At 47.1% G+C, this 13,871-nt stretch overlaps 1 protein-coding gene across 1 annotated transcript in view; it reads right to left on the bottom strand.

The window, feature by feature from the left end:
- Positions 1–214: 214 nt before the first annotated feature.
- SLC7A14 (solute carrier family 7 member 14) overlaps positions 215–13,871 on the bottom strand; it is a 107,373-nt gene continuing 93,716 nt past the window's right edge. The window contains exon 8 of the mRNA XM_002716421.6: positions 215–7,122. Coding sequence (XP_002716467.1) covers positions 6,800–7,122 — 323 coding nt within the window. The 3' untranslated portion in view covers positions 215–6,799. The remainder of the gene's footprint in view (positions 7,123–13,871) is intronic.

The following is a 13,871-nucleotide window of genomic DNA, read 5'->3' as shown; positions in this document are numbered from 1 at the left end:
CTTAATCATCTCTATTTTAGATTGGAAATCAAGTAACAGACTTCAGGTACTGGTTAAGGTTAACAGAATGTGGGAAATTTTTTCTCTCTTTTTCTTGTCTTTCTTGAGAGAATTATAGGTCAAAGCTTTACATTACTATGTATATTTTAGAGTGAGATACCTTTGTTGCTGATTTTCTTTATAAGCCCATTTTAAAATTTAAAGGCACACAATAAAAGCTTTATGCATTTATTAAAATATACACATTTTGGTAAATTTAGAATTTTCCCTTAGTATCTTGATAAATCAATATATTGTCAACATCACAGTCATTTGAAAATAAAACACACTTCATAACACATCTGCATATTTTTTCTTTCTTCGTGACACACAACACCCCATTGTACAGTGCACCAATGGGGATTAAAAACCACGAAACGAATAAACTTTAACAAATACAGCGATTCCATAGCAAAAAAATAAAATAGCAGAGAACGACACCAGAAATTACCATCTGCAAGATGCAAGTTGTACTTCTCAAGGACCAGAAACGAAACAAGTTAGTAAAATTTACAAGCCGTATGTATAACTTTGGATGTGACTTCCACGGTAATGTTTCTTTTCCACAGTGAGAAAAGCTGGGATGCTGAGTCCCGGTGTCAGAGGGTGTGACTACATGGAATGAAGGAAATAGCTGCTCTCTTAGAACCCTGCGGCCCCTTCTCTCAGCCTAGACAGTTGAGGTATTTATGCACTATCAGAACATTAACAGAGTCTTTGCTTTGGAAAGCGTGGGTTCATGATTTCCGGAGTAAATTCTCGACTTTGGGACTGTGCCCTAAGACAAGTACATGAGACCAGTGTGGAGATGTGCCTGGAAGAGTCTCTTCATCCCGATATCAGAACAAACACAATCGTTCAAAGGCTGCACTTTCAGGGAAATTCACATGACCCAATGCCACCAATGTCTAAGTCAGGAGAGCTTACTAGAGAAAAATGAAGAAAGCACAGAGGGACAGAACATAAAAACCTGGGCTCTCCCTGTTTCCTAGTTCTAATATAAGCTGCCTCCTTTCTGAATGTGAACAGATGTGCACTAAATGTTTTGAAAGAGGAAGAGATCAGAGCTACCTGCTGGCCGAAGACCTGAAGCCCAAGGCCGGCTTTGTGTAAGTCCTGTGTGGGGTTTGTAATTCCACGCATGTGGTGTGCTGCTTCGTGATGTCTAACACTATGTTAGCAGATGCTGCAGAATACACGTTCACTTCTGATGGGCTCACAACTCCCGCCAGTCTATCTTGGGTTGTAAGTCTTAAAAAGATGGACGTTCTGTTTTCTGAGAGGAAATCGCTATGGCCAAAGGCAGCTGCCCAGTGGGTTCAGAAGGATGCATTGTTACTAAAGTGGAGCAAAGAGGAAAGCATCAGAGGGCTTTTTGCTATTCACACCATTCCAACTGCGAAACACAATACAGAATGCCCCAGGGACGCGCTCGGGTGGGAGCCTGGGGCGTGGGGTGCTGTTCCTTTCGTTGAAGTATTGTCTCTTTCAGGGCCAGCCACGGGCGGGTCACCTGCTGGTGCCTCTCTATCCTAGGATCTCCAAAAGGCCTCTGTAGACAAATGGTCAGTTTGCATGAACACGTTTCTTCACAAGTCTTGTTCCAAAGAGCAGCAAAGAGGGGTGAGGTCACGAGTGGTGACATTTGGAGTGCATTTCTTTTGTTCTCCGTCTCCCCCAGGAGGAAATGAAGGCCACCTCTGGACTAACCTGAAGCTTAAATCCAAGCGAGAGTGGACCATTCATCGCCACTGGGGTTCCATGATTAGAGCCTGGCTCTGGCTTTGGACACGGTTCCTGATTTCTGACTTCACACTTTCTCATCTGAGGCTCAAAAGTGGACACACCTGTGGCTGACTCGCTGTGGCTTTCCCACTGACTTCCCGGCCCCTGATTAAAATCTAGCGGGAAGGAGGAAAACCATCTCCTTAATCTTCTCGGGGAATTCTCAGACGTGTGCAGCTTCTGTTTATAAGACAGAGACGAGGTAGTCCCTGGTACAGCGGACTTCCTCCACGCAGGACTTAAAGGCTGTCAAGTTTATCAGCTCTTTTCAGCAGAATAAAGATATTTCTTTAAAGGAGTTTGTGTTTGTTTCCCGATAATTACTGGGCTTATATCCTGATCGACCCATAGATTCTGGAGGAGAGTTGTTAAACTTGCCCAACACTTCCTCACTCACTGTTTATTTAGATAGCTCATTATCACCACTGTGTAGATAGTTACCAAGAATTAGTTTGTTACTAAGAATTTCAAAGGGATTATTCACTGAATCCTACCAATTAGCTCTCTCCGCTAGTTCAAAGTGGACTTGCCTTCCAGCAGAGTCAAACCTGGAGCTGAGGTTTTACTGTTTAAATTAGGTACACAGAAAAGTGGTTAGGTTTGTTTGCTGAAATTTATTGTTGGAAATTTTAAAGAGGCTGTGAATAACTCTACATGTCTGTTCACACGGTAGATGAACCTATTTCTCCTAGGTTGGTTATGGAATTAAGATTCAGGATTCAAAAGAAGACAACGTTGCTTAAAATGTGGATTTTTCCCCTCTAGTTTGTTAAATCAGCTGGGAGTGCGTGCGATTTGCTAGGCTCTTGAATGCACATACAAAGCCACTGCCTCCACTTTCTTAAAGTCCGACTTGCCCTCATTCATACTGCAACCGCTTCCCAGCCATGCCCCACCCAGGGAGGGCCAGCCAGCTCGGTCTGACATTTAAGACTGTGCGTGAGCCCCAAGCTGCCTTTCCTGTATTTCTCATCATTCCATGTACAAATCACACCTAAATCGTAAGGTCTGGTCCGATTGGCTGCTTGTGTTCCCTTGAGGGAGGGACGATGCAAATCACCAGTCAGGAGATGGCTGTCAGCCCCAGTGTACCCATTACTCATGCTGACCCTCTGCTTTGCCGCTCTTTCTCCCATTCCTCCCTAGAGAACCCCAGCCCGTTCCACAAGCCACAGCACAAGTGCTGCATTCTTCATGATCTCTCCAGTGGAAGGAGGTCTCGTCCATAACTGAACTCCCACAACGCACTGCGACTCCCTCATCTCACCTGTCACTCTTACTGTTGATCTTTATGTACACATCCTGTTCCCCCTATTTCTTACCAGCTGGATTTCTCTCTTGCTTATTATTGTATCAATATAGGCCACTGCACATAATATGGAAGCCACACATATTTCATTGTCTTCCCACTTATTCTCCATCCAATCATCAGATATTTATTGAATAACCACTCAAGAGCGATATGTCATGCACATGTCACTCGTAAAATCTAGGCTTGAATCTCATCTGGGGAGTTCAGTGACCTATGTATTTCAGTTCTCTGCTCTCATGGGGAAAGACTTGTTTTTCCCAGGCGAGAGCACTTCCTGTTTTTATCACCAATTCTGTTATTTTTCAAGGTGTCCCCTCACTGGTAAATTCAGTAATGTATATCAGAGTTCTGCATTTGAGCACTAAACATATTTCTAGCTTTGTCTTATTCTTTGTATTTTCACTTGCCTTGAGTCTTCACTTACTTTTTGCTTTGTATCATCTATATTTTAATAGCCACCTCTAATTCTTTTGAAGTAAAGCAGAATCCGCCAAGTAAATAGGATAAAATGGAAAAAGTCAAGTAACTGGCTCCAAACCACAAATCCACACAAGGAAACCTCACTCAAAGAGCTCTTGCTTTGGAGAAGAATTCTATAAAATGTAGATCTTCCTTGGACTCCATTCAGGGGGGCTGAGTTACCATGATAATAATCTATAAAGTGATCTTCCTTTTAAAGTAGCCCCACAAACATGGTATTAAGTAACTGGTCAGGGGGCTAGTGCTGTGGCACAGTGGGTTAAAGCCCTGGCCTGCAGCGCCAGCATTCCATACGGATGCTGGTTTAAGTCCCGGCTAATCCATTTCTGATCCAGCTCTCGGCTGTGGCCTAGGAAAGCAGTAAAAGGTGGCCCAAGTCCTTGGGCTTCTGCATCCACGTGGAGACCCGGAAGAAGCTCCTGGCTCCTGGCTTCAGATCGTCTTAGCTCTGGCCATTGTGGTCATCTGGGGAGTGACCAGCGGATGGAAGACCTCTCTGTCTCTCTGGCCCTTTCTGTATCTCTGTCTACCTCTTTCCGTATCTCTTTCTTTCAAATAAATAAAATAAAAATATTTTAAAAAAAGAAACTGGTCAGGAAAACACTAATATAGTCATTCTAGTGATTTATATATGAAAACTGCAGTGCAAAATTTGGGCCCATTTCACGGAAGCTGGGAAACCTGAGAAAAACATGTTTATGTTCCCTAAAAAAACTTTTCCTCTCATATTAATTGCTTTTTGAATCAGGGTTACTAGAGAGATGGTCTATCACCTTTAGACAAATTGAATAGAACTTCAAATGACCCAAAGGTACTGCTTAGGACACAGGGCTCCAGAAATGAGAGTGGTTTGCTGGGTGTGCACTAAGTCAATACCGCTGGTGTTGACCAAAGCACGTGTTCTCTCTCTCGGATGACAAAAATCACACACATCTGTCCCAAGACTCTTGTTACTTTAACTCCAAACTCACGAGTGAAAGGGGCGCTTTCACTCCTGGTCAGATTTTGCATTTGTATTTCCCTTGAGTTTATCTAACAAAAGCAATTCCACCCCATCTCCTCAGCTCAGAATGTATTTACAGTAGGCAGACTTGTGGAACCCTAAAAGCAGTTCAATACTTTTTCTTTTCAAAAGATGACTGACAATTAGCTTATGCGAACACCCAAAGACGTATTTCACAGGCCAGGCACTGTATCTTTAGCTTAGATAACACGCAGCATTGTCAAGCCACTACATTAACATGACAAAATGACCTCAGAAAACCACAGTTTTAAAGAAATATAGAGGACTAAAAAAAGATGTAGGAAAGGGGCAGTTATGTGAATTCAATGGTATGCACTGGTTGTGGATGTGATATGCAATTTATTTAAAAGCACATTAAGAAAAAGGCTAGCTGTAGGGAATCTCTGTATGTGTGCTGAAGCCCAGGGCATCGGTCATGCGGACGTGTCCGCTTTGGTTGCTCTGTCTGCATTTGTTGGTCTCCAGTGCTGCACCCCCGGACCGTGAGCCCCAAGAGCAGAGCCTACACCTCTTCCTTTCCCAACACCTAGCCCTTGGTATTCTCGCAGTCAGTGTTGGCTGAATGGAAGAACATGGGACCTTGCCTCCTCTGCAGAATCCAAAGCCTGCCAAGATGGTGTGAGCCTAACCTTTAAGAAAGAATAGATGTAAATGTTGGTGTGTTCTGGAAAACTTCTGGCATAAATGGAAATAAACAGAGACGAGGGAGGGCAAGGAATGCGCTATTTTGTTGCCCTTTCAGGAAATTCCCACAGAGAGTTCAGCTTAGCCCAGCTGTACCTTCACATACATGCAGCCATGTTCCAGCGCAGCCACGGGAACCCCTTCCCTGCCTGGGGAAGGTAACCCCTGTGCTTTTCTTTGTCGCAAATTCTCGCATCCGTGCTGTTTCTAAGAAAATCCTTTTAAGATCCCACTTATAGCCCAAATCTAGACCTTGCTAGACGGGTATTTCTTCCAGCTTCAGTGGAACTGCTTTGGGAAAACACAGGGAAAAAAAAAAAAAAAAAAAAAAAAAAAAAACCTCTAGAAGTGAGCGACCCCAGAGGAGGAAGGTGCCGAAGTGAAATGGGAGCTCACGGAATACCATGACCTAGCAGCTGCGCTTGAGCGTGTTTTTGTTTTCAGAGTAGCACCCATCAATCAGGTGGTTGCAAATCTCCAAAAACTACCCCCTTTATAATTTTAGAAATTTGAACTAGAATTTGCAATGTGATCTCTGTGGCTGGGTCACCCTTCCTGGTAAAGATTTTTATCTGCATAGAGAACAAAACAGCCCACTGCTTCCAGGCATATCAGCGCCGTGAAATCATGCTCCCGCCGCTGACCTCTTTCATCAAATCAGTGGACTCTGGCATAAGAGAAGGCGTGGTAGGGAGTTCATTCTCGCCCATGCCCTTCTGTGCTACACTGCCAGAGAGGGCTAGTTAGCTGTTTTCTGGGCACTGCAGTCAGCTTTGATGCCGCTCCTTACCGTGCGGTACTGGGCCAGCATGAGCGATAGGCGAGACCTTATGGGCAAGTGGCCTGAGAGGTCCCAGCCCTCTGCTGGAGTTTGAAATTATAGTTTGGAAGCTGTGAGAGCTCTGGTGAATAAAAAGAAGCGTGTGTCTTCTGCACGACATTTTCGGGGCTGAGTTATCAGGACACTGAGGAATTGCCAACGCCCACCTGCCCACCCTGACCTGGGGGAGCAGCGCTCAGCCTGACATGCGCAGAGGGGAGCCTTGGCCGGTGGTCTCGGCTGGCTGACTTCCCACCTGAGCCACACCCACCTGTTTGGCACTGCTGCCTCAGTGGGGCCCAAGAAGTGTACTCCTTGCTTAGGGTCTCAACAAGAACCACAAAGATCCAACCAGCAAAGCGTTTGCCAGTGTCAGCTCTGATGGTTGCACCTAAAGTGGGATTTTCATGTTGCCTCTGGTTTAGTTTTTTTTTTTTTTTTTAAACCAGGGGACCAGCTAGGGGACCCGGGTGAAATTCTGCAACAGAACAATCCAGAAGAGCTAATGCAGCAAACAACAGGCTATGACTGGGGACTGACTTTGGGGAAGGCTGGGTTTGTGAAATGAGAGCCAAAAATGTTTTCACCTTGGAGCCCACAGGTTAAGTTACTGCAAACCAACCTCCACTGTTTCTGCCCTCTTGCGGGTTCACACTCACTCTGGAGAGTAATCTAACTCATCATTTGCAATCAGGGCCTCTGAGTTCTGTTTGTGTTTGCTTTTGCTCTTCGCTTTGCTACTCGTCCGGCTGTTGGCCTTTGCATCTGACATCTGTTGGTAATAGAAGCCTTTGTCCTCGGCCGGCCCGCCCCAGTCCTCCTGGCTCTCGCCCTCCGTGGCGTAGGAGAAACCCTCCTCCACGGAGAAGGGGTCATCCACGTCGTAGCGCTGGTACGTGCTTTGGTGCAGGGCCTCTTCCCGGGCGCTGATTTCCAGGGTGCTGTTCCAAATGCCGTAGCCGAAATAAATGAGCATACCTGCGGCGGGGTGGAGGAGGGGAGAGTGGAGGAGGGAGGAGGAGGAAGGGCACAGGTGAATAAGCAGCCACTTTGGGGTCCACGGGACCAGTGGGGAGATTACCCTCCCTGGGGAAACCGAAGCCAGAGGAGCTGTTCTTGGAAAAGACAATAACAAGACGCCACTTAAAAGCTGGGAGACCTTACCTGAAGTAACCCGTATTTACAGCTGACAGCACTGCAGCACGCCCGTGCGTGGCAACGTTTGTCTGGAAGTGAGACCCAGCTGCCTCTTTAGCACGGGCTCTGTAGGTCACCTCTATGCCCATGTCCCCTGCTGACACTCAGTGCATTACATGCAGGGCTGCCAGCCAGGAATGTGCATTTCTCACTCTGAGTTAAATATATACGGGTCAGTGACAATATATTCCCCAACTTCCCATAACATTGTATTTGCCCCTGCCTCCAACGAGAGACTCCATCTCGTTTCACCATGTAGCAACAGGTGTTATATTACCCTATGATTTGCACTGCCATTCTTCACTCACCAAAGGCATGCTATGTGATTGCCACTCGGAGCTGCCTGTAGTCTTCCGTGGCTCTCAGTGCACGGGTGTCCAGTGTGGGTGCTGCTGCGGCCCTTAGAGCATCTGCACAGGGTGGCCGGAGCCTGCACAAAGCTGGCTCTGAATGTTTGTTGAATGAGTGAATGAGAACTCCTGATGAGCATGGAAAGTACACTGCAATCTGTGTTGATGTCCTTACCAAGGGAAAGAAATTTGCCTCCCCAATCAACAGGAATATGTAGCATTAATATGGGCTAGTGTTTCATTTCTATGACTTGTCTTCTAAATTGAGAGAGAGAGAGAGAGAGAGAGAGAGAGAGAGATACCATCTATTGGCTTCTCTCTTAAAATGCCTGCAGGGGCTGAAGCACTGAAGCATGGAGCCAAGGACTCCATCCGGGTCCCCAGCGTGGGCGGTACAGACTCAGCCGTTCAAGCTGTCACCTGCTGCCTCCCAGGGGGTACACCAGTAGGAATCTAGAACTGAGAGCCGAGCCAGAAACAACAGGTGCCCACAGAATCTGGGTGTCCCAGTTGGTGGCTTCGCCACTAGGCCAAGCATCTGCCCCCTTGGGATATTTTGAGTAATACATGCAAATAGTTTGAGAGCTCCAATTTTCTACCTTGAAAAGTCCACAAAAGTTCGGGACCTGGAAAGCTGACTGTGGCCTTGAAGGCCGGGGGCATGATGAGTAGGAGTATGGGCTGTGGTCCAAATCCTGCCTCCATTACCAGCAGGTGTAACCCCCGTCCTGTTAGTCTCCCCGTACCGCAGTTTTCTCTGCCGTAAAACCAGGAGAGTGAGAGCAATGCCGCCACATGGGGTTTCTTGAAGATGGAAATAGGTGGCAGCTCTGAACTTGGCTGCACTTGGGAGTCACCTGACATGAGAGAGTGTTCATCTGCTGGTTTGCTCCCCAGCTATCCACAATGGCCTGGGCTGGAAGCTGGCAGCTGGCAGCTCTGGCAGCTGGCAGCTGGGAACTCAATCTGGGGGACCCACATGGGTGGCAGGGACCCAAGGGCTTGAACTGCCTCCCAGACAGACTGGAAAGAGGAGACAAGCTGTGAACTGAACTCACATACTCTGATGTGGGATGCACGTGTCTTAACCACTGGGCTGAACACCCACCCCAACATGGGGAGTCTTTGGACCACTCTGTACCCAGGCTCCACCCCTGGAGATTCTGATTTAATTAGTCTGTGGTGGGACTCAAGCCTAGAGGCTTCTAAAGCTTCACAAATGATTGCAATGGTTAGCCAAGGCTGAGAAACCCTGAGATAAGGAACTGTGTCTGATACACCACTCTACCGCTTACTCAGGCCAGGCCATGGCCAGGCCACGGGGCTCCACTCGGTTATGCGACCTCCTTCCGGGCCCCCACCTCCATCCTCTGAGTGGCACCAGCTCTTGTATTTGCTGATCCTGGGGACATTGGTGGAGCCATTTGCTTAAAGCAGCAGGGCAAGCCTGCTCCGCTGCTGTGGTACATGAGAGACCTTGCTTCCTTTCGAATGTGAAGTGTGTCTGTTTAAGCTTGGATCCCCCTCACCCCCATCCCTACTCCCACCCCTTGACTCAAATGGCTTTCTCCCTACCCTCTTTGAAGACCCCCAGTGAAATCAACTTCCCAGGGGCCAAAGTAAGCAGAGTCCTACTTGGTAATGAATCCTAGAGGTAATCACTTGCAGATGTAGCCATTACTGCTCCAATAGCGACCTCATCTTTCCCAGCGTAAGTCTTTAATCTTTCTTGTCTGGAGGCAGGGGGTGGCCATGGGGGTAGAGTTATTATCCTCGTGTAGAACAAGGCACTGCATGAGGGCCTCCTCTAAAAGGGCCCGAGTGCTGGTTCTTACAGAGTGCCTGTTGGGGACTGGAGAATCAATTTCAGGTGACAAAGCAGGACCATCAGGCCACACTCCCCTTTGCCCAGTTTTACTTTTTTGAGATCTTTCTCCTAAACATCCAAGCAGGTGCCAGTCATGCCACTTACTCCTTTCTGATCCCTGGCTGAGCCTGTTCATAGGAGAGTCATTTCCCTACCAAACTGAACTCCTTTTCTTTCTGTTCCCCTGATCCCTAACTTCTCTCCCCTCCCACTAATCAGCCCATTGCTTGACCACAGGCTTCTTTTATTTTTAAAATTTATTTTTAATGTATTTATTCATTTGAAAGAGTGAGAGCTGAGAGAGAGAGAGAGAGAGAGACAGAAAGAGCGGTATCTTTCACCTGCTTATTCACTCGCCAAATGGCCACAACAGCCAGGTCTAGGCTAGGTTGAAACCGGGAGCCAGGAACTCCATAGGGACCCAAGCACTTGAGGCCGTATTCTACTGCCTTCCCAGGCACAGTAGCGGAAACCGAGTCAGAAGTGGAGCAGCCAGGGGTTGGTGCTATGGCACAGTGGGCTAAGCCTGTGGCATCACATCCCATATGAGCGCTGGTTCGAGTCCTGGCTGCTCCTTTTCTGAACCAGCTCCCTGCTATGGCCTGGGAAAGCAGTAGAAGATGGCTTAAGTGCTTGGGCCTCTGCACCCACATGGAAGACCCGAAAGAAGCTCCTGGCTCCTGGCTTCAAAAGGGCCCACCGCTGGCCATTGCGGCCATTTGGAGTCTGTAACTCTCTCTCTCTCAAATAAATAACATCTGAAAAAAAACAAAACAAAACAAAACAAAACAAAGAAGACGCAGAGCAGCTGTGACTCAGACCACACTCCAATATGGGATGCTGGTGGTAAGAGCAGTGGCTTAACCCACTGTGCCACAATGCACAGATTCTAAAAGAACTTCCCCTGCTCTCGCCAGGCGTCTGGGTGTCAGGAAGATCAGCCTGAGGGAATTTTCTAAAACGCTGGTTTGCTCCTAGAATCATAGATAGTTCACCTCAATGGATCAGATATCTATGTATTCTAACAGCTTCAGTTTACGGAAGAAGAAATCGCGGCTGGGAAAGAATAAGTGACTTGTGTGGGTCTGAGAAGGGCGGGAGCAGCCTTGTCACTGGGTAGAGAAGTCTGGCATAGCCAGTCCTTAGTCCGCGCCCAGCCTACGGGGTTTATCAACAATGCTTACTGCGGTCAATATTCAGTCAGTGGTTGGGTCCACATTTGCTTTTTGGGAGTGGCTAGGCCAGAAGGAACGTGTGGGGTGTGTGTGTGTGTGTGTGTGTGTGTGTGTGTGTGTGCTTACGCATGCGTCCATGTACAAATGTGTGTGTGTGCGCGTATTGACTATGTTTATTTTGGAAAAGCACCCTTGGAAACCCGCCATGTAAATATTTAAAGGTCTTTTGAGGTTTGCCGGCCCCCTACAGTTGAAGGCGTGTCGCTCTGTCAAAAGTCCATCTGGAGCGCCCAGTGGCAGAGCGACTGTGCCGGGAGCGCCGGGAGCGCCGGGAGCGCGCGCGCGCGGGCTGCGGCGTCGTCTGCGCCCTGGCTTTCTGTCTGCCTTCGTCCTCCTCGCTGGCCCTTGAGTCAGTTCTAGACCCGCCGTGTGAGGCGGGGAGAGGGAGGGGAGACAAGGAAACCCGGAGGGGGACAAAGAAACAGAGGGGAACAAATGGAGGGCGGGAGGGAAGGAGGGAGCGCGAAGAGGAGCGAGGCGCGCCGCCATCTGCCCACATAACGAGGGCTTTGTGTCCGAGGAGTAAACAGCCGCGGAGAAGCGGCGCGTTTTGTTTCTGCTCCCTTTTGCAGTTGGCGGAGGGAGCCCAGCAGGAGGCAGTTGCTGAGAAATCGGTAGGGATTCTGGGAATCCGGAACCATCTAGGCCAGACTTCCCCCGACACCCCTGGGAGGGAGCTCCTAGCAAAAAGCGTCTTTTTTTTTTATGCACTTTCCTTCCAAGGAGCTCAGAGTGCTGTCCCGACACTGTCTCCTGGGACTCCTTCTAGCCTGTTCGCCAAGGTCTGTGCGAACCTCAAAACGTTCGTGGAAGAACAGAATCAAAAAAGTTCCTTTTGATGCAAAAATGATATAAACTCCTTAGAGGTTTCTTTTTTTTTTTCATTCTATGCATTTTCTATGAATTATTTTGAAGATTCCTTGTACATATAGATTTCAAAATGTTTTGTTTCAAAATACACTTTTTTTTTTATTTGACAGAGTTATAGACAGTGAGAGAGAGAGACACAGAAAGGTCTTCCTTCCGTTGGTTCACCCCTCAAGTGGCCGCTACGGCCAGTGCGCTGCGCTCATCCGAAGCCAGGAGCCAGGTGCTTCCTCCTGGTCTCCCGTGTGGGTGCAGGGCCCAAGCACCTGGGCCATCCTCCACTGCCTTCCCGGCCACAACAGAGAGCTGGACTGGGACTAGAACCCGGGGTGCATAAGGGATGCTGGTGCGCAGGCGGAGGATTAACCAAGTGAGCCATGACACCTGCACAAAATACACTTATTTTTTTAATTCCATTTTTCCACGGACTTTTTGAAGTACCCCCGCGGGGTGTGTGTGTGTGTGTGTGTGTGTGTGATGGGGAGGCTGTTGCACTTCATAGACAGGAAGGCAGCGGCACAGAGAAAACCGGGGATTGTCCACAGCAAGAAGCGGCTGGACTGTGTGACTCCTTTTGGGTCTCTCCCTGCCCTGAGCCAGGGTGCTTCTCTATTTCTCCCATCTACATCAGGGGTGGTTTAGATCCACTGCGAACAACGCTTCTGACCTCTTTATTCTGCAGAATGTCAAAGGTAAACAAAAATGAGTGAATCCTAAAGTGGATCCCAGGGACTCATCCCAGCTTCCTCTGCACTCCCCTGCCCCCTGCCCTTTCCATTTTTTTTGGAAGCAAATCTCTTCTATTGCAGGTTTCATCTGTAAATATCTCCATGGGCACCTCTACAGTAGACTCCTTTAAAAGCAGCACTCAATGTCATTATCACAGATAAACATGAATAATTTCTTATATATCACCTGATATCTGACCACACTAAAATTTCCTTGAATTTTACACATGTGGAGAAAAACACTCCACCTTATGAGGATCCATGCTTAGTCCAATGATACTATCACTACTTGAAATAGTTTGGGGCATTGTTATTTAATATTGTCCCTGGGACTGGCATTATATTCTTTTATAAGCCAGGTAGATGCCAAAGTTTTGTCTTTTGTGGTGGATTTGATTTTGGCATAAGCCAGATGTCATTTGGAACAAAGCCTCAAGAATAAAATGACTTGGTTAGTCAGCAACCTGGTTAGAACAATAGCCCTGAGCTGAACACTCGTGTGATCCATCTCAGTACATAGTCACAATACAGCATAGAAGAACTGCAAGAAAACTTGGTGAGAATCTGTGCAAACATTTTTTTCTACTATTGAGCCAATTTAGGAACCAAAAAGGTGATGTACTAATGGACCATGGCTATTTAAGCAATAGAGACATAGCATTTAATTTCTTACCTGACTCTGTCTCCCACAATAACATTGTTTCTAATTATCAGGAGCTCATAGGAGCTGTGAGGGGATGGGCAGGAAGGCAGAAGAGAAGTTTGATTCCTGGATTTCCTCAAGATTATCTCAGCTTTAGCACTGAAGATCTGGGTTCTGGGTAAGCTCTCACTGACCGGCAAATCAGGATGTCTGGTCAGTCTAGTTCCGAGTTAGTAACTCCAACTAAGGGGATTCAAAGTTTGACCTATAGATCTGTGATCGCCTGTCCTATCAGATAAAATGGCAAGGTAGAGCTATAAATTTTTTATTCTCTGTGGAGGTTTAGGAGGGACAGCTTTGGGATGGACACGATGGTAATTCAGTATTAAGTGAGTGAAATATCATTAAATAAATGAGACTGATAATCACATGAAAAATCACTTTGATGTAATGGTAGCTCCCAGGTTCAATGCCAGAGAAGCTGAATGAAATAGAATAATGGTCTCCCCAAATGTCCATACCAGATCCACGTCCATTTATTCTATGTGCCACATAGCCAGGAAGAATGAAGCTTACACATAGGAACAAAGGTTGCTAGTCATCTGAAATAAAGAGATTTTACTTGATTATCTGGGTAGACCTAATGCAATAATGAGGATCCTTAAATGAAGAAGAAGGAGAAACAAAAGTCAGAACCTGCCATTGATAGTTTTGGAAATGGAAGGCAGTCAGACCAAGAAATGAGTATGGGCTTTGCAAGTTGAGAAGAAGGCAAAAAAGATATTTCTCCTCACCTCTCCAGAAAAGAACAGTCCTATTGCCACCATAAGTTGAACCCAA

Source organism: Oryctolagus cuniculus, chromosome 4 (assembly GCF_051225735.1).
Source record: "Oryctolagus cuniculus isolate XC-2025 breed Fujian yellow rabbit chromosome 4, ASM5122573v1, whole genome shotgun sequence".
Lineage (NCBI taxonomy): Eukaryota > Metazoa > Chordata > Mammalia > Lagomorpha > Leporidae > Oryctolagus > Oryctolagus cuniculus.
Note: the sequence above shows the minus strand (reverse complement) of the source record. Positions and strands in the feature narration are given on the sequence as shown.